The sequence below is a fragment of the Carassius auratus genome, unplaced genomic scaffold, assembly GCF_003368295.1.
Source record: "Carassius auratus strain Wakin unplaced genomic scaffold, ASM336829v1 scaf_tig00047380, whole genome shotgun sequence".
NCBI classification, from domain to species: Eukaryota; Metazoa; Chordata; class Actinopteri; order Cypriniformes; family Cyprinidae; genus Carassius; species Carassius auratus.
In genome coordinates, this window is record NW_020527025.1 from 5001 (window position 1) to 28376 (window position 23376).

The window sequence follows — 23376 nt, forward strand, 5'->3', positions numbered from 1 at the left end:
TGATGAATAAAAGTATAGATATAGAGGTCTTTAAAAAGAAAGTTCCAGTGACCCCGAAGCTTTGAACAGTAATGTGATTAACAGTGAATAAAAATGACTCTTAATGTAAACCTCCAGTCATTAATCCTGTTCTGATGATTGATGGAGAATCCAGTAAAGCTGAGCTGCTTCAGTCCAGAAAGAGTTCATCTGGAGATATTACTGACCTTATTCTGACACCAGAAGCTGGACGCTTGTACAATTACACTAGAAGAGCTTTGAGCTGATAAAACTCTCTGAACTCTCACTCAGAGACAGAAGACACGAGGAGATGAGTGAGATTCACAAATCAAATATGATTCAGCATCTTTCTAGGGTTAATGAGCACATGAAGACTCTGATCTGACAGACAGATGACAGGATGATGATCCGAGTGTTTTATCAGTCAGTATGAAACGCTTCTGTGTGTTTGAGCTGACGATCCTCTGATCTTCTCCTGCTGTAGATCTGGTATTACACTAACGGGATCTTCCTGGACGCAGGCTTCCAGCCGACACTGATCCCGTACATCACGCTCAGCACGGGGGGCATCGAGACGCTGGCCGCTGTCGTATCGGTGAGAGACACCAGACACATCTGAATAATCACTCTGTTGTCTTCTGTAGAGCTGCTTCCAGCTGAACCTGATCATCTTCGTCTCTCTTATTCTCCTGCTCTGAAAGCGTGTGTGTTGTAGAAACAGCAGCGGCTGCAGGAGGAGCTGTAATGAGTTTAGGGAGAAGGGGAAGCGTCTCGTGCTCAGAGCCGTGTGTTTGTCCTCATGGGAAATCAGAGGCTGATCGCCCTGAATCAGAGAGCATCATGGGAATTCTGCTTTAGCAGCACAATGGACACCAGCAGAACGAGTGCCAGCAGCCTGCTGATGTGTGATAGTGACACTCATCACCGTCCCATGATGCTCTCTGATCACAAACAAATGTCCAGAACACAAGCAGAGATCCCCACTGTTCCTCTAGAGAACTAGTTAATTACTAACTATCAGCATCCTCTAATACAACACACACACACAACACTGACTGCCTTCATCTTCAACACCTGTTGGTTTAGTGTGAGTGTGTGTGTGTGTGTGTGTGTGTGTGTGTGATTGAGTGTGTGAGAGAGAGTGTGTCAAGTCACCTTTATTATAGCACTTTAAACAAAATACATTGCGTCAAAGCAAAGAGGTCCTTTCTAGGTGCTGATCCACCATCTGATCTGGACACAGACTGGATCTGGTGGCTACGGTGACCTCGGAACAAGAGAGAAACAGACAAATATTAGCGTAGATGCCATTCTTCTAATGATGTAGCAAGTACATAGGGTGTTATGTGAAGTGTTCCGGTTCCGGTTTACCTAATTAATGCAGCCTAAAAATCCTTTAACGGATTTGGATATTAAAAGCATATTAGTATGTTATGTGTAAGCCAGGTTAAAGAGATGGGTCTTTAATCTAGATTTAAACTGCAAGAGTGTGTCTGCCTCCCGAACAATGTTAGGTAGGTTATTCCAGAGTTTAGGCGCCAAATAGGAAAAGGATCTGCCGCCCGCAGTTGATTTTGATATTCTAGGTATTATCAAATTGCCTGAGTTTTGAGAACGTAGCGGACGTAGAGGAGTATAATGTAAAAGGAGCTCATTCAAATACTGAGGTGCATTTTTAGGTTATTACAAGAGTTTTTAGGTCCTATAATTAGCACCTCTGTTTTTTCAGAATTTAGCAGTAAGAAATTACTCCTCATTCAGATTTTCAAATTGTCGTTTCAGGACACAAAGAAATATAGAGCTGCGTATCATCAGCATAACAGTGAAAGCTAACACCATGTTTCCTGATGATATCTCCCAAGGGTAACATATAAAGCGTGAAGAGTAGCGGCCCTAGTACTGAGCCTTGAGGTACTCCATACTGCACTTGTGATCGATATGATACATCTTCATTCACTGCTACGAACTGATGGCGGTCATATAAGTACGATTTAAACCATGCTAATGCACTTCCACTGATGCCAACAAAGTGTTCAAGTCTATGCAAAAGAATGTTGTGGTCAATTGTGTCAAACGCAGCACTAAGATCCAATAAAACTAATAGAGAGATACACCCACGATCAGATGATAAGAGCAGATCATTTGTAACTCTAAGGAGAGCAGTTTCAGTACTATGATACGGTCTAAATCCTGACTGGAAATCCTCACATATACCATTTTTCTCTAAGAAGGAATATAATTGTGAGGATACCACCTTTTCTAGTATCTTGGACAGAAAAGGGAGATTCGAGATTGGTCTATAATTAACAAGTTCTTTGGGGTCAAGTTGTGTTTTTTTATGAGAGGCTTAATAACAGCCAGTTTGAAGGTTTTGGGGACATATCCTAATGAAAATGAGGAATTAATAATAGTCAGAAGAGGACCTATGACTTCTGGAAGCACCTCTTTTAGGAGCTTAGATGGTATAGGGTCTAACATACATGTTGTTGGTTTAGATGATTTAACAAGTTTATACAATTCTTCCTCTCCTATTGTAGAGAATGAGTGGAACTGTTCCTCAGGGGGTCTATAGTGCACTGTCTGATGTGATACTGTAGCTGATGGCTGAATGCTTGCAATTTTATCTCTAATAGTATCGATTTTAGAAGTAAAGTAGTTCATAAAGTCATTACTGCTGTGGTGTTGGGAAATGTCAACACTTGTTGAGGCTTTATATTTCGTTAATTTAGCCACTGTATTGAATAAATACCTGGGGTTATGTTTGTTTTCTTCTAAAAGAGAAGAAAAGTAATCAGATCTAACAGTTTTTAATGCTTTTCTGTAGGATAGGTTACTAACCTGCCAAGCAATACGAAATACCTCTAGTTCTGTTTTCCTCCAGCTGCGCTCCATTTTTCGGGCTGCTCTCTTTAGGGTGATTTTGATTTTGAAAAAACGTAATTCAAGCTTTAAATAATAAAATAATAAATTGTGATTTAAAATTGAAAAAAAAAAAAACTTTTTTATTCCGGTTTTTAAATGTTGTCTGATAAAATAATAAAATGAGTGATTTTTTTTTTTTTTTAATTTGTAGAAATAGTAAAAAAAAAAAAAAAAGTTTATTTAATTCATGATATTTATTCCCAATCGATGACACTTCGTGTGAAACTACACTTGATTTTTGCCAATATTATTAATAATAACAGTGACGGTAACAGTGTGGACTAAAATGAAATGAAGCTCTGTGTGTGTTTCAGGGTTTAGTGATTGAGAAAGTCGGTCGGAGGCCGTTACTGATCTTTGGTTTTTCAGCGATGGCTGTTTTCTTCAGTCTCCTCACAGTCTTCCTACAGTATCAGGTAAATCACAGTCACACTCTAAACACACTCAAACACACTGAACTCAAGCCATGTCTCTCTCTCTGTGTTGGTCTGTGTGTGTGTGTGTGTGTGTGTGTGTAGGACAGGTTCTCCTGGATGCCGTATCTCAGTTTCACCTCCATTCTGCTTTTGATCGCATCCTTCTGCTCCGGTCCAGGTACAGATGTGTGTGTGTGTCTGTGTGTGTGTGTGTCTGTTTTATTCATCAGTATGGGGATGTGTCAGAGGTCAAAGGTCACAGCTCTGTGTGTCTCTTCTGATCATAAGAATATAAAGGAGATGCTCCTCGTCAGAATAAGTCATTTCTCTGACTGCTCTTACTCTCATCGACCTTCAGAAGGACGCTGAATCTCTAATAACTCACTTTCATATACAGTAGGAAATGAAGCGAGAAGTCAGATGAATATGAATCGAGAAACTCTCACTGTTTCCAGCAGATGGTTTGCTTCTCATTTACATCAGAGTCTCATGACAGCAGAAATAAAATATTCAGACACACAGAGTGAAGCATGATGGACAGATAGATATCATACTTACCTGTGTGTGTGTGTGTGTGTGCGTTGTGTGTGTGTGTGTGTGTGTGTGTGTTTATTTGTGTATGAGGGTGTGTTCTCACTTGTAGTTTGTTTATCTTGTTTCGTTTGGTCAGGAACAAAAAAGAAAACGATACATTTGCTCCTGGTCCGTTTAGTGTTCACACTGGCATTTTTGATAGCAAACATAAAAGATACCGAACCTAATGCCACAGTGATACATTCAGATCTGATTGGTCGGGTTGATGATGTATATTTCATGACATCACAGCACCCATTCACCGATCACTCTGCTCAGAGCAGCTTTTAGTCGCTAATGCCTTCTGCAAATTAACAAGACATCCATAAACAACACTGAACAGAAATATGAAAACCAAGTTTTGTTAAACATCTTAAATGTTGTAATAGTAATAGTAGTTTTTTTGACACAAGGAACAAATAAATAGCTCTGAACAGAATGTTAGGGTTAACACCTAACCTGATAGTTTGAAGAAAATGGTACAAAATATTATAGTAAATAACCAGGATATTTAAAATAACTGCATTTGAAAATAAATTAATATATCGTCTTGTGTGCAAAGATGGCTATTGGAGTGCATTATACATTATACAATGAGTATAAAGGGAACATCCCAAAACAAATCTGCAGAGTCTGTTATATACTGAGTTAAGTGGAGCAAGTTCTAATTTTTTATGCAGTTTGATAAACAACATTACAAAAATCAAAGATTGTAAGTATAAGTTGAGAAGCAAGTTTCTTACGAACACTATATGAAATTTCTAGATTGATGTAAAGTACTAATTCCAAAATTAATTTTACATAGAATATGATTAATATGTGATGTAAAGGAAAGTTCAGAATCCATACTGCAAGCTATTTAATAGTATCAACTTTATGCAAATAAGTATCATCTTTACATGATGTAACACAAGAAGAAATGTAAGATTTTAATTCCTTTCTACAACCTAAAATCATAATATCAGACTTGGTTTTGTTAAGTACTAATTTACTGAAGAGATAACTGAATTTGTTAAATATCTGAATTGGATACATGTACGACAGTGTCATCAGCATAAATGTAACTTTACAGTTATTTTTATATAGCGGTAAAGTGTTAACATAAAAAAAGAAGTGGCCCTAATATTGAACCTTGGGGCACACCTCTGATGTTTGTTCAGTTTGAATAAAGAAAGCAATAACTTTGGCATAGTATCCTTTCAAATGTTAAAGAAAGGACATAATAAAATAATAGAATAATAAATTCTGACATTGGACGTGAACTTCACAAGCGATTCGTTTCCACATTTCTCATGTTTGAATCCTTGAATTGATTCTTTTGTAGTGTGAGTGATAGTCATCCGTCATCACTGAGTTTCCCAGCAGCGCCAGAGAATGTAGTTCAGACAGAACGACCGTCCTGATGCTGAGCCACTGTCAGTGTGTGTGTGTGTGTGTGTGTGTGTGTGTGTGTGTGTGTGTGTGTGTGCAGATGGTCGTGGTCGTTTGTGTTAAGCGACTGATCCAGATGTGCAGGAACTCAAATGTTTCCTGCTGTCCAAAAAACATTAAAGCACATGTTTAAAAATAGATGTGCGGCTCAATCCGTGTCCAATCCTCAGGACATGAGCTGTGAGGACACACACACACACACACACACACACACACACACACACACACACACACAGAGACACAGACAGCTGTAGGGAGGGCTGATCGCTCAGGGTTTCATTCTCATTCATCCATTACACTGATTCATTGTGTGTGTGTGTGTGTGTGTGTGTGTATTTCAGTGTCTGTGCATCAAATCTGTTTTCCTCACTCATTCATTAGTTTGTTCATTCAAGAGGTGATTCATTCACAGACACACACACACACACACACTATGCAAACACATACACACACTTTGTGATTTGTGGATCATTTCAGTCTTATGTAAGAGACTGATTTTGGGTTCTTCTGATAATAGATCTGAGATTAGAGTTGACAGTCTCTCTCTGAGTGATATTTGATTCAGTGTGATGCTCTGGTGATGACTCTGAGCTGAAGTTGCTGGTTTAATTCTATTGTGTGCTCTATTAGAGTTAAACGGGAGATTTTGTTCCATTCAGAAGTTTAAAAATTGGTTGTTTCATTCCATTAAAAGATTTTAAACATTAGTTATTCTCTTATATTAAGAGACTTAAATATTAGTTAGTTTTGTTTTAATACAAGATGTAATCAGTTTGTTGGTTTGTTTCGAGGTATTGCTTTAGATGTCGTCTGCTGAAGGTGAACGAGTGTTGAAGTGATCGCTGGATTCAGTTCGGTTCTGAGCGAGAGACAGCTTTGAGTTCTGAGCGTTTGTTTGCAGTGAAAGAGCTGCTGGGATGCTCTGATTTCATTAGCACTCACTCACTAATGAATATTCGTTAATACAGGGCTAAGAAAACAACTAAGGATGTTTTCGTGTGTGTGTGTGTGTGTCAGGCGGCATCCCGTTCGTGTTGACGGGGGAGCTGTTTGAGCAGTCGTATCGTCCGGCCGCGTTCATGATCGCAGGAACCATCAACTGGCTCTCAAACTTCGCTGTGGGACTCCTGTTCCCCTTCATACAGGTGACTGAAACACACACACACACACACACACACTACACAAACACAGTGTGTGAGGGTGATGTGAGGCCTTCAGTCTCGCACGTATAATCTGATTCCCATAATCCACTGCAGGTCAGAGCGCGACACAGAAAAGCACTTTTATTCTCTCTAATGCGTCTGAGTGTGTGTGTGTGTGTGTGTGAGTGTGTGTGTGTGTGTGTGTGTGTGTGTGTGAGTGTGTGTTTGAGTGTGTGAGTGTGTGTGTGTGAGAGTGTGCTGCAGCGGTGAGAATCACACACTGTGCTTCTGCAGCATCACACAGAAGGAATATTTCAGAAGTGTGTGAATGAATGAGTTTAATAGATCACAGTCGACTGTGTGTGTGTGTGTGTGTGTGTGTCTTCTGCTCAGGTGTGTGTGTGTGTGTGTGTGTCTTCTGCTCAGGTGTGTGTGTGTGTGTGTCTTCTGCTCAGGTGTGTGTGTGTTTGTGTCTTCTGCTCAGATGTGTGTGTGTGTGTGTCTTCTGCTCAGATGTGTGTGTGTGTGTGTATTCAGCTCAGATGTGTGTGTGTGTCTTCTGCCCAGGTGTGTGTGTGTGTGTGTGTTTGTCTTCAGCTCAGGTGTGTGTGTGTGTGTGTGTGTGTGTGTGTGTGTGTGTGTGTGTATTCAGCTCAGATGTGTGTGTGTGTCTTCTGCCCAGGTGTGTGTGTGTGTGTGTTTGTCTTCAGCTCAGGTGTGTGTGTGTGTGTGTGTGTCTTCTGCTCAGATGTGTGTGTGTGTGTATTCAGCTCAGATGTGTGTGTGTGTGTGTGTGTGTCTTCTGCTCAGGTGTGTGTGTGTGTTTGTGTTTGTCTTCAGCTCAGATGTGTGTGTGTCTTCTGCTCAGGTGTGTGTGTGTGTGTGTGTGTGTGTGTTTGTGTTTGTCTTCAGCTCAGATGTGTGTGTGTGTCTTCTGCTCAGGTGTGTGTGTGTGTGTGTGTGTCTTCTGCTCAGGTGTGTGTGTGTGTGTTTGTGTCTTCTGCTCAGGTGTGTGTGTGTGTGTGTGTGTCTTCTGCTCAGGTGTGTGTGTGTGTGTTTGTGTCTTCTGCTCAGGTGTGTGTGTGTGTGTGTGTGTCTTCTGCTCAGGTGTGTGTGTGTGTGTGTGTGTGTCTTCTGCTCAGGTGTGTGTGTGTGTGTTTGTGTCTTCTGCTCAGGTGTGTGTGTGTCTTCTGCTCAGGTGTGTGTGTGTGTGTTTGTGTCTTCTGCTCAGGTGTGTGTGTTTGTGTCTTCTGCTCAGGTGTGTGTGTGTGTGTGTGTGTGTGTGTCTTCTGCTCAGGTGTGTGTGTGTGTGTGTGTGTGTCGTCTGCTCAGGTGTGTGTGTGTGTGTGTGCTCCTGCAGGAGGCGCTGCAGACGTTTGCGTTCCTGCTGTTTGTGGTGGTGTGTGTCTGTGGAGCAGTTTTCCTGCTGGTGGTTCTGCCGGAGACCAAGAACAAGACCTTCGTGGAGATCAGCCAGAGTTTCTGTAAGATCAACGGCGTCTCGGATCAGACTCTGGAGCGAGAGGTGAAGGACGCGCTGGACACCAACGGACTCCGATCTGCTGAAGTGGAGATGGAGAGCTGCTTCTGAACACAGCAGAGCATTTACAACCTCAGTGTGTGTGTGTGCGTGTGTGTGCGTGTGTGTGAGTGCGCGTGTGTGTGCGTGTGTGTGAGTGCGCGTGTGTGTGCGTGTGTGTGAGTGCGTGTGTGTGTGTGTGAGTGCGCGTGTGTGTGCGTGTGCGTGTGTGTGTGAATTTAATAAAACAGATTTTATATCATTGTAATAAATGACTTCAGGCAGTCCGTCACAGTCTAGAAATAAACTCTGAAGACTGCAGCACTTCTGATCATCTCACGGTGTTGAGTTTGAATGTTCTGCATTTATTTAAAATTATGCCTTTTTTTTTTTTTTTGGCTGTTAAAACTGGAGGCAGGTTTAATAAATCCAGTGTTTGGGTGAGATGCTCGTTTAATCAGTTCTTAACAAATGTGAAGTGAACTCTCGGAGCCGTACGACAGAGATCCAGCGAAACAGAAGAACCGCTCAAGCTGCAATGCATGATGGGAACAGGCACATTGTTCAACATGACACTGTTCGTTCAGATTTACAACGTTTCGACAAACTCTAAAGGTCAACAACATCATTTTGTTACCAACATATTCTCATTCAGGTTCGACAAAATAAATGAACCTAACAATGTTCCAGCTGGGCTCTGAACACACGTCATCTGCTGATAAAGAAATGATTTAATCATCACTTGAAGTGAAATAAACACACATCAGTAAAGAAATACAGTCATCGTTCAGGGACAGTGTGTGTGTGAGGTTAATGTGTGAACACACATGTAATAAAACACATTCAGCTTAGATCTGGACACAATGAAGATGATCACAGGTTCTGTTCTGTTTTTATGATTGTGGTGAAGTGCCGAAGTCTTCTGATGTATGTGTGGATTAGTAATAACCTCTGACTGAGTCATTATTATATATTAGTGTTACACACATGATGGAGTTACAGCACGCTTACATCATGCTGCAGATCACACACACACACAGAGGTAGAGAGAGAGACACACACACACACACGCAACCAATGACCTGGATACGCTTCAGTCTCTCAGGACGTCAGGTGAGATTCAACTCTCTCTAACACACACACACACACAGATCTCCCAGAATCCTCTGTGTGTGTGTCTCTCTCTCTACCTCTGTCTGTGTGTGTGTGTGTGTGTGTGTGCACTGTAAAAAAAAAAAAAAAATACGTTGCGTCAACTTAAAAAAATAAAGCAACTTATCGCAAGCGCTTTTTTGAGTAAACTTAACAAAGAGGACCAAAGTCCACCCAACTTAACATAATAACTTAATATTACAAGTTGTCACAACATAAATAGCCATGTTAACCTAAAAAATATCAGAACAAAATATTATTTTTTGTTTACTGAACACAAGGCCTATTACCTACATTTAGCTGATGCTTTTATCCAAAGCCACTTACAATGGCTGTATATGTCAGAGGTGGCACACACACACCTCTGGAGCAGCTGGGGTGAAGTGTCTTCCTCAGGGACGCATTGGTGTCTCACGGTGGATTCAAACCCAGGTCTCTCACACCACAGGCATGTGTCTTATCCACTGCACCAACACCACCATCTCTATCGTTTGTGTCCAAAGCACAAGAACATACCAAGTCTTGTATATTCACTTCTTTACTCCATGCATTTTACACTGAACTCAACACATGGTACATAATGCATGTTAAATAAATCCAGTGTTATTATACCTAATTATACAGTAATTAAAAAGGAAAGTCTGAAGAACAAATAACGCTGAGACTAGAAATGTACAGAATCTTGTTCCAGTCAAAACAGATGCATAGATCAAACCTGAGCCTTTTAGATTCTGCTTACTTGTATTTTGTAATGCTTGTTTTTGAGACCCTGTATGATTCTGAGATCTCAATGAACACATTGTTCAATCTGACCTATTTCCACTGTTCACAATCCACATGAAGGTCACTTACATACAGCTGACACTTCTTGTGTCTGAAGAAGGAATAATGTTGAAATTAGAAATGTAGCTTGTTTGTCTCTATATATCACACCTGAGTGTGAAACATGCACATTGACTTGCTCTCAGTAGTGTATTTAGATGATTCTTTATCTGAATCAGGTTCAGGGACAGGTGCAGTGTACCTGCTTTTGGAGCTATACTGCAAACATGAATTATCATGTCTAACAATTTACTCCTGCAGCCACATTGAGATCTCAGAATAGGGCCTTAAAGGTCCCGTTCTTCGTGATCCCATGTTTTAAACTTTAGTTAGTGTGTAATGTTGTTGTTAGAGTATAAATAATATCTGTAAATTTCTAAAGCTCAAAGTTCAATATCAAGCGAGATATTTTATTTAACAGAATTCACCTACAAAAAAACGACCAGTTTGAACTACATCCCTCTAGGTCCTGCAGTAATGACGTCACTAAAACACATGAATACACAAAAAGGGGGCGTGGTCTTGTTGTGCTCCTAAGGAGAAGAAGGAAGAGCTGTGTTTGTGTTTGCCACATCGTTGAAACGCTGTTATTTTCATCTCGGAGTACAATCATCTTTGTTTGGGCTTCCCAGGAACGCTGTACTTGGAGATTAATGGTTAATATTTATGTTTAACTCGGTTCCCGAAAATTATAATCCACATGTAAAACTATGTGCAGCACATTTTTTTTACACGCGAAACATGAACACATTATATTGCACACTGTAAACACAATCAAAGCTTCAAAAAAGCGCCTAAAACGGGACCTTTAAAAATTAAGATGCCAAAACAAAAGTTCTTTGCTAACCAGTATCGTAAATGATATTAAGATATCTTCAATACATCTTGAGTTACATGCACTCAAACTTTGGAAAAAGAACACAAAAGGGCAATTTTCCCCAGATTTTTTTACCGTCACCATTGGATGATGATGCAACAAAGACTGATCAATCAACAGATTTTACTAATAAAGCTACCAATCTCTGTGTAATGACATGATGCTGCCATCTTTCTGAAGACATCCTGTAATGTGGCTCTAAATCTCAGCTGAAGATGGTCCTGCAGTGAGGTTTGTGAGGTTGTGAGGTTGTGAGGTTCGTGACACATGTCTCAGCCTCAGGCGCTGCTCTACTGAAGACAAAGAGAAGAAGCAGCACAGAATCACAGCAGCGGCTCGTGTGACACCGGATTCATCCGCTGATGTTTGATCTGAAACCTGAGTTACGAGATGTGTGAGAAAAACATCCAGCCGGGAACGTCCTGATCCCTGAGAGTCTGCAGAGAGTCAGAACACATGATCAATGACACGATCAGCACACACACTGAACATTCGATCAATGATTATAAGTAATGAGTCTATTATATGTTAATCATGTAACGGCTGCACAGTGACTGTAACGAGCCGCTCTCACCGTGAGCCAGCACGAGGTTTAGCAGAAACTGACTGGATGACTTACTTACTTAGAAAATATTCATCAAGATACATCTATGAGATAACATGAAATAATGGAAAACAAGATATTTAAATAAGATATTTCTCTGAACACAAAAACATTTATTTTGATCTTTATTTTCTTCAGAAAAGCAGATTTTAGGTTACTGTGTTTGTATCTACTTCACCGTCTGGTGCTCCTCTGGTCAATGTTTTATTTCATTAAAAATGAATGTACTATATTTTAGTTTTATAATGTTTTTTTATTTAATATTTTGTATTTTTAGGGAAATGAGGGTAATTACCAAAATCTTAAATGATTCGGAGCGCAGGCTTATTTTGCACAAACTAAGGTTGGTCTGTTTTAAAAAGAACACACTTGGCAGAAGTGTAAACATTTTTTTTAAGTCAAAGTTTAAAAAAATAGTTTTATTATTATGAAAAAAAAGCACAAAATACTATATTTAAGTTTGATTAAATATATATATTTATTGAGAAACTCAAATCCATAAATCTAAATTTAAGTTGTGTTCCAAATCTGAGGTTATCACAAAACAAAAAAGTTTCTACAAGATAAATTCACTTCCTGTTTGATTCCAGTGCACTCATTTTCGACGGCAAACAGTAAAAGTGAGACTATTTGTTTTTCAGCACATTTTAAACAAATGTGTATAAAAGTGGACTAAATTTGAGTGATATAAATATAAATATGCTGTTGTTGTTGTTTGTGGAAATATTTTTCTTCTGTTGGGGTTAGTTGATGGGTTAGTGTTAGTGTTAAAGCTGTACATGGAACAGAGGAAGTGTGTGTGCTGTCCTCATGCAGCTGTGAAACTGATTTAATGCCTTCAGGACAGAGAGCAAACGAGCGAATCCTGTTTATCCTGAACTACACACAGACAGCAGAGCACTCAGGTAATGAGAGAGAGAGAAAGTGTGTGTGTGTGTGTGTGTGTGTGTGTGGGTGTGTGTGTGTGTGTGTGTGGGTGTGAGAGTGTGTGTGTGTGCGTGCGTGTGTGTGTGTGTGTGTGTGTGTGTGAGAGAGTGTGTGTGTGAGAGAGAGTGTGAGAGTGTGTGTGAGAGAGAGAGTGTGTCTGTGTGTGTGTGTGCGTGCGTGTGCGTGTGTGTGTGTGTGTGTGTGTGTGTGTGTGTGTGTGTGTGTGTGTGTGAGAGTGTGTGCGTGTGTGTGAGAGTGTGTGCGTGTGTGTGTGTGTGCGTGTGCGTGTGTGCATGTGTGTGTGTGTGTGCGTGGGTGTGTGTGTGTGTGTGTGTGTGTGTGTGTGTGTGTGTGTGTGTGTGTGTGTGTGTGTGTGACACTGAGCCGCTCGCTGCTGATTGGCTGCGGCGCTCCCCTGACAGCAAGCAGTTTCGGTCCAGATTCGTGGGCCGGATCTGGGCCGACACTATGTTGCTGTCTGGGTCCTGTTGTGTTTCTGTGCTCTCATGGCTGTGAACACTCTCCAGGGACATTAAAGACTGATAGTAATTCATCTGGAGCGAGAGAATGACGTCTAAACACATCCACAATGTCAAATCACAGGGAGATCAGAGCGCGCTCTTCATCAGGACCACTGTGGATCAAAGTATTCTGTTCATTTAATCAGTGCTGACTGAAGACAGCTTCAATAAACCCTGAGATTTACAGCATTATTAAACCAAAGAAGAACTTAAGAATCAAACCACAGAACAAGATCTAAACACTGTCATGAAGAGAAACACTCATTCAGAACCAAAAATCATCCAATTTCATCCTTTATTCTCCCTAATGTACATTTTTTAGATCGTTTGTAAAGAGAATTGCTTTGGTCGATACTATGAAAGACAATGGGGTCCAAAGTCTTTCTACTAAATTCAATTCAATTTAATTCAAGGTGTTTCTTGCCATTCTTTTGTAAGTATTAGTAACATTTACTTGGATTTCTGAATGATTTTTTAGTGTATGATTTTTACTGCAAATACTGTAGTAAAGCTGGGGTTATTTTTGTAGTTACTATGATTTTACTATAAAAATCATAGTTAAACCATGGTTATTGTAGTAAATGGTTAATTTTAGTTACTATGGTTTTACTGTTAACTCTAAGGTAAAAATGTGTTTTTTCATTCTTTTTGTTACTATGGTTTTACTACAAAAATCATAGTTAAAACATGGTCCATGTAGTAAATCCTGGTTAATTTTGTAGTGAGGTATGATTGTGTTGTTTCTATGTTTTGTATTTTGGGTATATAAATTTGATATTGGACTTGTTTGTGTTGTTTTTGACTGGATTATTTGATTTTTTATGAGTGTAATTGCCTTTATTTGGGGTGGTTATCCGTGAAGTTTGTGTCAGTTAACTGTGATTTCTTATGTGTTGTAGTATATTGTATCAGTTAATGGTAGAAATTAGAGAGTTATTTGTCCTGTAATCTCTCCCTGCTGACCACTCTTGACCACATACTGTAGTAAACCCTTGGTTACTTTGGTGAGGTCACAGGTTTGAAGGCTGTGAGCTGGTTTTGGCGCTGGATCTGGATTAGATTCATCAGTAATCAAGTGATTGCAGTCTTCTCCAGAGCGCTCTGTTACACAATCTAATGAAGGATTCACACGCCTCCACACCATCCCTAATGAAGAAATCATGGATTCAGCACTGATCAGAGATCAGTTCCTCCTCAGTGCTTCTGTCTTGATTTTCAGTGCAAATATCTAAATATTCAAAAAAATCAACACACATTTACTGGAAAGGTCTTTCTGTTAAAAAATATAAAAATTATGTGAGTTTATGTATAACACAAGAAAAAAATATCTGTTCATGGGCTTTGAACAGGGTAAAATATTGCCAAAATCTGGCTTTGTCACAAAAAAAAAAAATTTATCTGGAATTGTCACAAAAAAAAAACATTTGAAATAAAAACAAAATTACTGCTGCTATCATTGTTTTTGACCTATGTTAATCTAATAGAGAAGCTTATGACACCGAAATTTTAAATACCAATTAAATTTTCCAATTCCAATTTTGATGTGTTTCCTTGGTTACCGATGTAAACAAAGCAGTGCTACTTTAAATGCATTAAACCAATGCTATAGGTTTGATTGTGGCATTGATAACAGCAGACAACAGACATTTAATTGTTTGATGTAATATGAACAAACCTTCAGAATATAGAGTGGAATAAAACTGCAGTGTTTACTGTTTATAAGAGAAAAACTCTTTAAAGATTGAAATCTACAGATGTGAATAGATGAAGTGCAATAAAAGCAACACTTGAACTGGATGTTTTCTGTACACTAGACTGAAAGAAGAGAAGTGATTTAGAGAAAACAGAGCAAAACCTCTAAACTGAGCATCACTGGTTTCACCTGAAATGTTTTTCATTAACCTCAAAAACTGACAGATCCAGCGACTTTTCTCAGATGTGATCATGTTTACACTTTTCATTAAAAACAATGAGGAAGTTACATAGAGTTTCTCCAGAAACAACTGGAACTGAGTCAAGTGACACACCGCAGACGTCTGAACAAAACTCTGTCCAGTGGCCCATCTGAGATTAATGAGACTGATGTGAGGAGCTGAAGTCCTGGATTATTTCAGTCTGGAGGATTATATATCACAGTCACTGAGAGACAGACTGCATCAGATCATATTCTGCTGAATCTCTCTCACACACACACACACACACGCATATCGATCACAAGTGCAGTATGGAGTACCTCAAGGCTCAGTACTAGGGCCGCTACTCTTCACGCTTTATATGTTACCCTTGGGAGATATCATCAGGAAACAAATTTGAAAAACTAATGGAATGCATAGTCGATATAAAAAACTGGATGACGAGTAATTTCTTACTGCTAAATTCAGAAAAAACAGAGGTGTTAATTATAGGACCTAAAAACTCTGCTTGTAATAACCTAGAACACTGTCTAAGACTTGATGGTTGCTCTGTCAGTTCTTCGTCATCAGTTAGGAACCTAGGTGTGCTACTTGATCGCAATCTTTCCTTAGAAAGCCACGTTTCTAGCATTTGTAAAACTGCATTTTTCCATCTCAAAAATATGTCTACATTATGGCTTATGTAACAATGACCAGAAGAAACACTGACCAGACAGAGAACCTGCCAGTGAACACACACACACACCTGCAAGCACAAAATATGGTCATTTAATGGTCATTTAATTAAAAAAAACATCTGTGGTCATGACTTTTAGTGTACATTCATATGTGTGTGTGTCTGTGTATGTGACAGAGAAAAACATCATCCACAAACACACACACACACACACACACACACTCACTAAGAGTCACTGTTCACAGTTTACAGCTCATTACAGTGAATCTACAGGCTTTGCTTTTGTAAACAATAAACATTACATTAATAAAACACAATGAAGCATCACAACATTAATGTGCTCTTCAGACATTCACCATCACACAGCACACGAGAACAGCACTGGACCTCCAGAACCCCAGCGGCCCGTTCATTCATCAGACGACACTTTACAGCTCCATGATCAAACACATAAGTGCATGAGAAGAGAGTGAAGCTGTGATGACACTGAGGAGTCCGGCTCGCAGGCTGTGCTCAGTGTAAGGCTGATCACTGAAGGAATAAGGCTGTAGAATCTCTCCGGCTGGTTTGAGTCACAGAGGAGGAGGATGATGAAGATGATGCCAGTCCACAGAGGATCCATGAGTGCGGCTGTGGTCAGATCACAAATGAGCAACACTTCAATATTGCACTGACCTTTCATTCTAGTGGAGTCAGAAATATCGTAATTATGAGTTCCAAACATGAGCAGGAAACTTTGACTTCTAGATGATTATACGTGAGGCACAACACTGGAAGAAGCATGGTGGGAATACTGGTCCTGTTTTCCAGTGCAAACATCTAAACCTCCTGAAATCAAGACACATTTACTGGAGAATTACTTAACATATTAAGGTTTGTTAAGTAACACACAAACTCACACACACACACTCTCTCACACACACATGTTTGTTTTTGTGTAAAGTGTGTTCATCCCATAGGTGTAATGGTTTTTATTCTGTACAAACTGTATATTCTCTCTCCCTTCACCAACCCTACACCTAACCCTAACCCTCACAGGAAACTTTGTGCATTTCTACTTTCTCAAAAAAACTCATTCTGTATGATTTATAAGTGTTTTGAAAAATGGGGACATGGGTTATGTGCTCATAAGTCACCCTCTCCTTGTAATACCTGTGTCATACCCATGACATTATACAGAGTTGTGTCCTGATATGATACACACACACACACTCTCACATACACACACACACACACACACACACACTCAAACACACACACACACACTCACACACACACACTCACACACACACACACTCAAACACACACACACACACACACTCACTCACTCACACACACATACACACACACACTCAAACACACACACAAACACACACACACACACACACAAACACACACACACACACACTCAAACACACACAGACTCAAACACACACACACATACACACACACACACACTCTTTCACTCAAACACACACACACATACACACACACACACACTCTTTCACTCAAACACACACACACACAGACTCAAACACACACACACATACACACACACACACACTCTTTCACTCAAACACACACACACACTCACACACACACACACACACACTCAAACACACACACACAGACTCAAACACACACACACATACACACACACACACTCCTCTGTATTAGTATTAGTATTTTTCAATACATTTACTGGAGAAACAAGATATCGTGATTATTGATTAAATGATAAAAGTTCTGTAACTTGAAATAACATCAATGTTAAACGAAAATAAATAAACCCTAAATACTACAAGTCTTATTTGAGATAGTTTACATAATTAAATTTTTGTTTAAATTGACATGCTAAAATATAAAGTAAACAAAAAAATAAGTAAAAAACACACAACAATTACAATAAAAATATATAAATGACAATTATAATAGTATCTCAGTGATACTAAAACAACGCTGTAAATATAATAACACTCTCAAATAGCAACTTAAGTCAGTCCTCATTTCAGAAAGAAAGTGAATTTTTGCTTAAAACAAGAAAATATCTGTCAGTGCAATCAGAAAAAAATATAGTTTTCACTTTGAATTAAACTGATTTTTCTGACCGCACTCGCAGATATCTGTAAACTTTCTTAGTGTTGGTCAGTTTTTCAGAAAACAAGGCTAAATATCTTGTTATTTCACCTCTCCAGTAAATGTGTCGTTTTCAGGATGTTTAGATGTTATCACTGGAAAACAAGACTGAAAATACGGAACATGAACATCACACGCTGCATAAATCACTGACCGGAATTCAAGCTTCTCCATGTGTGAGTGACAGAATCATGTTATTCTGAGTTCAGGTATGGTTTATTAATCACAGGATAATTAATGCTGATCATTTCTTTGGGTTGTTTTCATGTTTGCATGGCATGAGGTTTAAAACACATTTAATATTGACTAATATTGGTTTGACTCTTATCTTCTGTAGAGCTGCTGCTAGCAGAACTTCTGATGTTTTTATAACGTTTCGGTTAAGTTATGAAAACTCATTTAAAAGAGTTTCTGCTGGTTGAGCAAATGTTAAGGAATGTTCTGAAACAAGTAGCAACATTACAAAACATTAGATGAACGTCCAACTGAAACGTTGCATGAATGATGTCTAAATGTTTTCGTGCGAACGCTTAGAGAGCGTTATTAAAGAGCAGATCACAACGTTCTGTTAACGTCACTGGAAGAACGTTTGCTCGTAACTTTGAGAGAACATTGCCGGAACATTAGCCAGAGTCTGAGTGTGAGCTGTGTTTCAGTATGGAGAACTGATCTGAATCATGACACTGCTACAGACTGACTCAGCAGCTGCTCTGGAGAGGTGTTTGTTCATCTGTAGGCACTGTAACCGGAGGCAGCTGCGCGCGATAACGGGACTCACCGGGTGAAACAGCGGCGCGGTCACGTGACAGCATTCTTTCAGAAACACTCCAGCCCGGTGCTCGCGGTCAGTGGACGCCGTTCGGCGTGAACGCCCCGTCCGCCTCGCACTCCAGCTCGCACACAGAGTCCTCGTTGTCCCGCGAGAGCTGCGAGATCCGGTCGAACGCGTCGTCCACCTCGTTCGGGATGATGTTGACGTATGCGCTCGCCACCTCTCTGTGAAACAGCGTGTCCTGGTTGTAGGACACGAGCTCGTTGCTGATGTTCACCGTCTCCACCGGGGTCCGGCACCGGTTCCGGCAGCCCAGCAGGCTGGAGAAGCCCTTGCGGAACTCCGCGTTGAAGGCGTAGATGACGGGGTTCAGGGACGAGTTGGTCCAGCCGAACCACACGAACACGTCGAAGGTGGTGTCGCTGACGCACGGCGGACCCGCGGACGGCTCCCGGTGGCAGAACGGAACCACGCAGTTGAGCACGAAGAACGGCAGCCAGCAGCACACGAACACCCCCATGATGATGGACAGCGTCTTCAGGACTTTGGTCTCGCGGTTGATGGACGTCTTCAGGCTGCTGTGGTGTTGGCACGCGAGCCGGTTCGTCCGGCAGCTCTGCGCGTGCTCGGCGGCGCGCTCCAGAGAGGCGATCCTCCGGATCTGGATCTGCGCGATCCGGTAGATGCGCGTGTAGGTGACGATCATGATCGCCACGGGAATGTAGAAGCTGATGAGGGACGAGGAGATGGCGTACTCTCGGCTCAGGCTCGAGTCGCAGCTGTCCGCGTCGGTGGCGTTGGGCTCCGCGGTGGCCTTGTGCCAGTCCAGCTGCACCGGGATGAACGAGATGAGCACCGAGAGAGTCCACGCCGCGCCGATCATCACGAAGGCCACGCGCGGGGTCATCTTGCGCTCGTAGCGGAACGGGCTGCTGATGGCCCAGTAGCGGTCCACGCTGATCACGCACAGGTTCAGGATGGACGCGGTGGAGCACATGATGTCAAACGCCACCCAGATGTCGCAGAACGCGCCGAACGGCCAGAAACCGGCCACCTCCGCCACCGCCTTCCACGGCATCACGAGCACGGCCACCAGCAGGTCCGACACGGCCAGCGACACGATGAAGATGTTCGTGACTTTGGTGCGCAGGTGGCGGAAGCGCAGCACGGTGGCGCACACCAGGATGTTCCCGAACAGAGTCCAGAGGATCAAGGCGCACAGCAGGCAGCCGGTGAGCGCACGCGCCAGCGTCTCCCGCGGCTCGGACACGGTTCGGTTGGACATGCTGAGTCCCGGCGCGCTCACGGGTCGCCATCGGGTGTGTGCGCGAGCGCCGGCTCCGGTGCCGATGCGTCCCTCATGACCGAAGAAGGACTCCGACACCGAGCGGGTCCAGATGATCCGAGAAGAGCACACGGGTGTGTGTGTGTGTGTGTGTGTGCTCGACAGCTGTCCGACCTCTCTGAGTGCCCGGGAACTGTGCACGGCTATTATGAGAGAGAGAGAGAGAGAGAGAGAGAGAGAGAGAGACTGAGAGAGAGAGAGAGAGAGACTGAGAGAGAGAGAGAGAGAGAGAGACTGAGAGAGAGAGAGAGATCTGAGAGAGAGAGAGAGACTGAGAGAGAGAGAGAGAGAGAGACTGAGAGAGAGAGAGAGAGAGAGAGAGAGAGAGAGAGAGAGACTGAGAGAGACTGAGAGAGAGAGAGAGAGAGAGAGAGAGAGAGAGAGAGTATGCACTGAATGAATAGAAGAACTACGGATTGTTTCTATAATTACATTAGCATTGGCATTTTTTGTATTTCATCATTTCTTGCTGATCTGGTAATCCATTAAATATTTCTAGCGCAGACGAGATCTGAGGTTTATAGAGTTATAGAGTATTTTAATGGGTTTTTTTCCAGCGACTTTCGTTGTGACAACATGCCCCGCCGATGTTAACGCGTTCAGGTGTGAATGCAATCGAGCAGAGGTCAAGCACACACGGCTTCAGTGACGACGACGATGATGATGATGATCGGGGATTTTGGTCATTATGCTCAAGAAGCGATTTATTTTTTTTTTATTTATTTTTTTTAGGTTTTGAGTCTTCCTCAGATTTTGACTGTGCATCAATTCTCTCCATGCCCGTGCACGTGATTCCCCTCGAAGATTGATTCATTCAAACGGGTTGAAGAATCCTCAATGAAAGGATTAAATGCAGCAGGAGGATGAATGCGTCTGTAGCGCCACCAACAGACCTCAACACACATTACAGTTAAGGAGGATCAGAGGCATCCTTCAGCTCCAGAGACACGAGCGCGCACACAGTCTGTGCTCGTGCACGAGAGGAGGACACTAACAACAGCAGAGTCTCAGAGGTGTGTGACAGGAGAGCCTCAGGTGCTGCTGAACTTCAGTCCACAGCTGCATCCCGCCGGAGGGGATTGTGGGATTGCATGACACACAGGAACACCTCGAGCTGTCAGAGAGACATGTGCACATCTGTGTAGCAGACTCTTCTCTCTGAGAGCGTGAGAGCATCAGTCTTTCCTCCATCAGAATCACTCTCTTCCTCTCAAAGCACTGCACTGATCACACACACACACACACACACACACACACACACACACACCAATCAATCCATCACAGAGAGACCCCCAGTCCCGATCCCGAATCAGTCACTTCACAGAGGCGTCACGGCGTGCTGACGTCACTTCCTCTCCCTCATGCGCTGCAAAAATGGGTTTATTACATGTAACTCTGTCTTGTTTTTCAGCACAAAACTCTACACAAGGTACATTTGCTTAAGAAGCAAAATTACATGAGATATTAATTCTTCAAAAATCAAAATGAAGTGAGAATTTGCTTAAAACAAGAACCAATATCTGCCAGAGAGATAAAAAAAAATACAAAGGTTTTCCGTTTGAAGTAAGTTTATTTTTCTGAGCCCACTGACAGATATTTGTTCTTGTTTTAATCATAAACTCTCTTCATTTTGATCATTTCTCTCAGAAAACAAGTCATTTTGCTTGATTTCTTTATTTAGTGATTTGTGAACATGAGAGAAATACTACAGTGTTGTTCAGACCTGTTTGTCTGTGTCTTCTGTGGAACACTGCACTGTTTACTGTGAGATCTGATTAATGAACACAGCTGTATTTATACATGAACACGTCCAGAAGTGTCCTCACGCTGAAACAGGAGCTACGCTTCAGGAACACACCGTCTGAAGAAAGGTTTTCATCTCAGAGATCTGCTGAATAATCTTTCAGTCCTGTCCTAAACCTGGCTTTATCACAGATATCATCGGCTCTTTGAGGAATCACTGCTGTTGTTTAAGAAGGGCTAAATGCATAGAAATAATAAATAATAAGCAGAAACCACACTGCAAAAATGATCGTTCTCTGTATTTCGGTCTGGTTTTCCAGAACAAATATCTAAACATTAAATCAAGAAACTTACAAAATGGCTTATTTTAATCTTGTTATCTGAGAAATAAATTCAAATGAAGTAAGTTTAAAACAAAAAGTTTACAACAAAGCGCTCAGAAAAATCTGCTTAGTTTCAATTTATTGTATTATTTTATTTAGCTTATATGGAAAATAAATGATCAGGGTTCACATTAAAAGATGAACCCGTATTTCATGCTTTATGAGACATAAGTGAACTACGATGAATAAATGTGCTTTAAAGGATTTCATGTTTCAAAGAAACCCCAAAACCGTTGGACTTTACATCAAATAACATCTTTATTTATTTGAAGTTGACATACATGTAGACTATTCATTTTGGCGGAAGTTAAAACAAAAGCACATGGTTTGCACCACAGATCTTATTGTGCGTTAGTTAAAGACAAGTTAAAAAAGAGAAGAAACTCGTTTCCTACTAAAGATCAGCAGAAGATCTACAGAGCTGAAAGAAAGGAGCGTTTCACAGTGTGAGAACATCCCATAATCACATTCACAAGAAGCGTTTCCACAGCGACGCTGGGACAGAAATCTAATATCCTAAATAAAGATTATTCTGTATGAGCCACGAGTGTTGTGTGTTTGTGATGCTGATGTTGTCCAGAAGAGAACCTCTCCAGACCAGACTCCTGCCGAAACTGATTCAGAATCACATCTAGTCCTTAAACCACAGATAAAACATCACTTCTGTCCAGCGTTGGAGCGTTTCAAGCCTCACAGAAAGCTTCAGGACTGAGGAAACCATCGTCACACGTCCTTCAGAAACACACAGGTGTGAAGATCAGTAAACACATTCATCACGGTTCAAGACTGTGTGCTGGAAACACATCTCTGAATAGAGTTACATCAGACTGCACATCACAAGTAATTTCCTTTTCCAAGTACATGCATCTTGACTTCAGAAAGTTTAGATGTTGAGAGAGCAGCCGTTAGTAAGTTAAGTGATTAAAGACTACAACATGCAGCAGATGTTTGTTCAGTGGCCTGCAAGATTCTCCAATCAGGTGCTCCCAAAACATTCAGGATCTAAACCCAGATCTGAACATCATGCGTGCGTGTGTGTGTGTGTGTGTGTGTGTGTGTGTGTGTGTGTGTGAGCGTGTGTGTGTATGTGTGTGTGTATGTGAGCGTGTGTGTGTGTGTGAGAGCGTGTGTGTGTGCGTGTGTGTGTGTGTGTGAGAGTGTGTGCGTGTGTGTGTGTGAGCGTGTGTGTATGTGTGGGCGTGTGTGTGTGTGTGTGTGTGTGTGTGTGTGTGTGTGTGTGGGCGTGAGTGTGTGTGTGCGTGTGTGTGTGTGTGTGTGAGCGTGTGTGTGTATGTGTGTGTGGCCGTGTGTGTGTGGGCGTGTGTGTGTGTGTGAGTGGGCGTGTGTGTGTGTGTGTGTGTGTGTGTGAGCGTGCGTGTGTGTGTGTACTTGTCTACCTATCCAACAGGGGACCATGGTGTCGTTACACACTCACCAACAGGGGACCTCAGAGCTAAGAGGGGACATTTTTCAGGTCCCCTGTTAGACATGCCTTAAATCAT

The 23376-nt window shown here is 41.5% G+C and overlaps 2 protein-coding genes across 4 annotated transcripts in view; one reads left to right on the forward strand and one right to left on the reverse strand.

The window, feature by feature from the left end:
- The window catches only part of LOC113088842 (solute carrier family 2, facilitated glucose transporter member 9-like), an 11266-nt gene extending 2089 nt beyond the window's left edge, over positions 1-9177 (forward strand). The window contains exons 5-9 of one of the 2 annotated variants that reach the window (XM_026255849.1): positions 485-595; positions 3237-3338; positions 3441-3516; positions 6360-6487; positions 8418-9177. In XM_026255849.1, coding sequence (XP_026111634.1) covers positions 485-595; positions 3237-3338; positions 3441-3516; positions 6360-6487; positions 8418-8447 — 447 coding nt within the window. In that variant the 3' untranslated portion in view covers positions 8448-9177. The other variant, XM_026255848.1, reaches the window with a different exon arrangement.
- Positions 9178-15591: 6414 nt separating this feature from the next.
- Positions 15592-19917, reverse strand: LOC113088844 (D(1B) dopamine receptor-like). 2 transcript variants are annotated; one of them, XM_026255851.1, is made up of 2 exons: positions 18410-19917; positions 15592-16125 (listed from the first exon to the last, which is right to left on the reverse strand). In XM_026255851.1, the coding sequence occupies exon 1, from the start codon at positions 19686-19688 to the stop codon at positions 18477-18479; it is 1212 nt and encodes a 403-aa protein (XP_026111636.1). In that variant the 5' UTR covers positions 19689-19917; the 3' UTR covers positions 15592-16125; positions 18410-18476. The 2 variants fall into 2 exon arrangements, with proteins under 2 accessions (XP_026111636.1, XP_026111635.1); XM_026255850.1 differs by having other exon boundaries at positions 15592-16323.
- Positions 19918-23376: the final 3459 nt, after the last annotated feature.

Excerpts from the sequence above, each read along its gene's own strand:
- LOC113088844 (XM_026255851.1), bottom strand. The coding sequence starts at position 19,688 with ATGTCCAACCGAACCGTGTCCGAGCCGCGGGAGACGCTGGCGCGTGCG.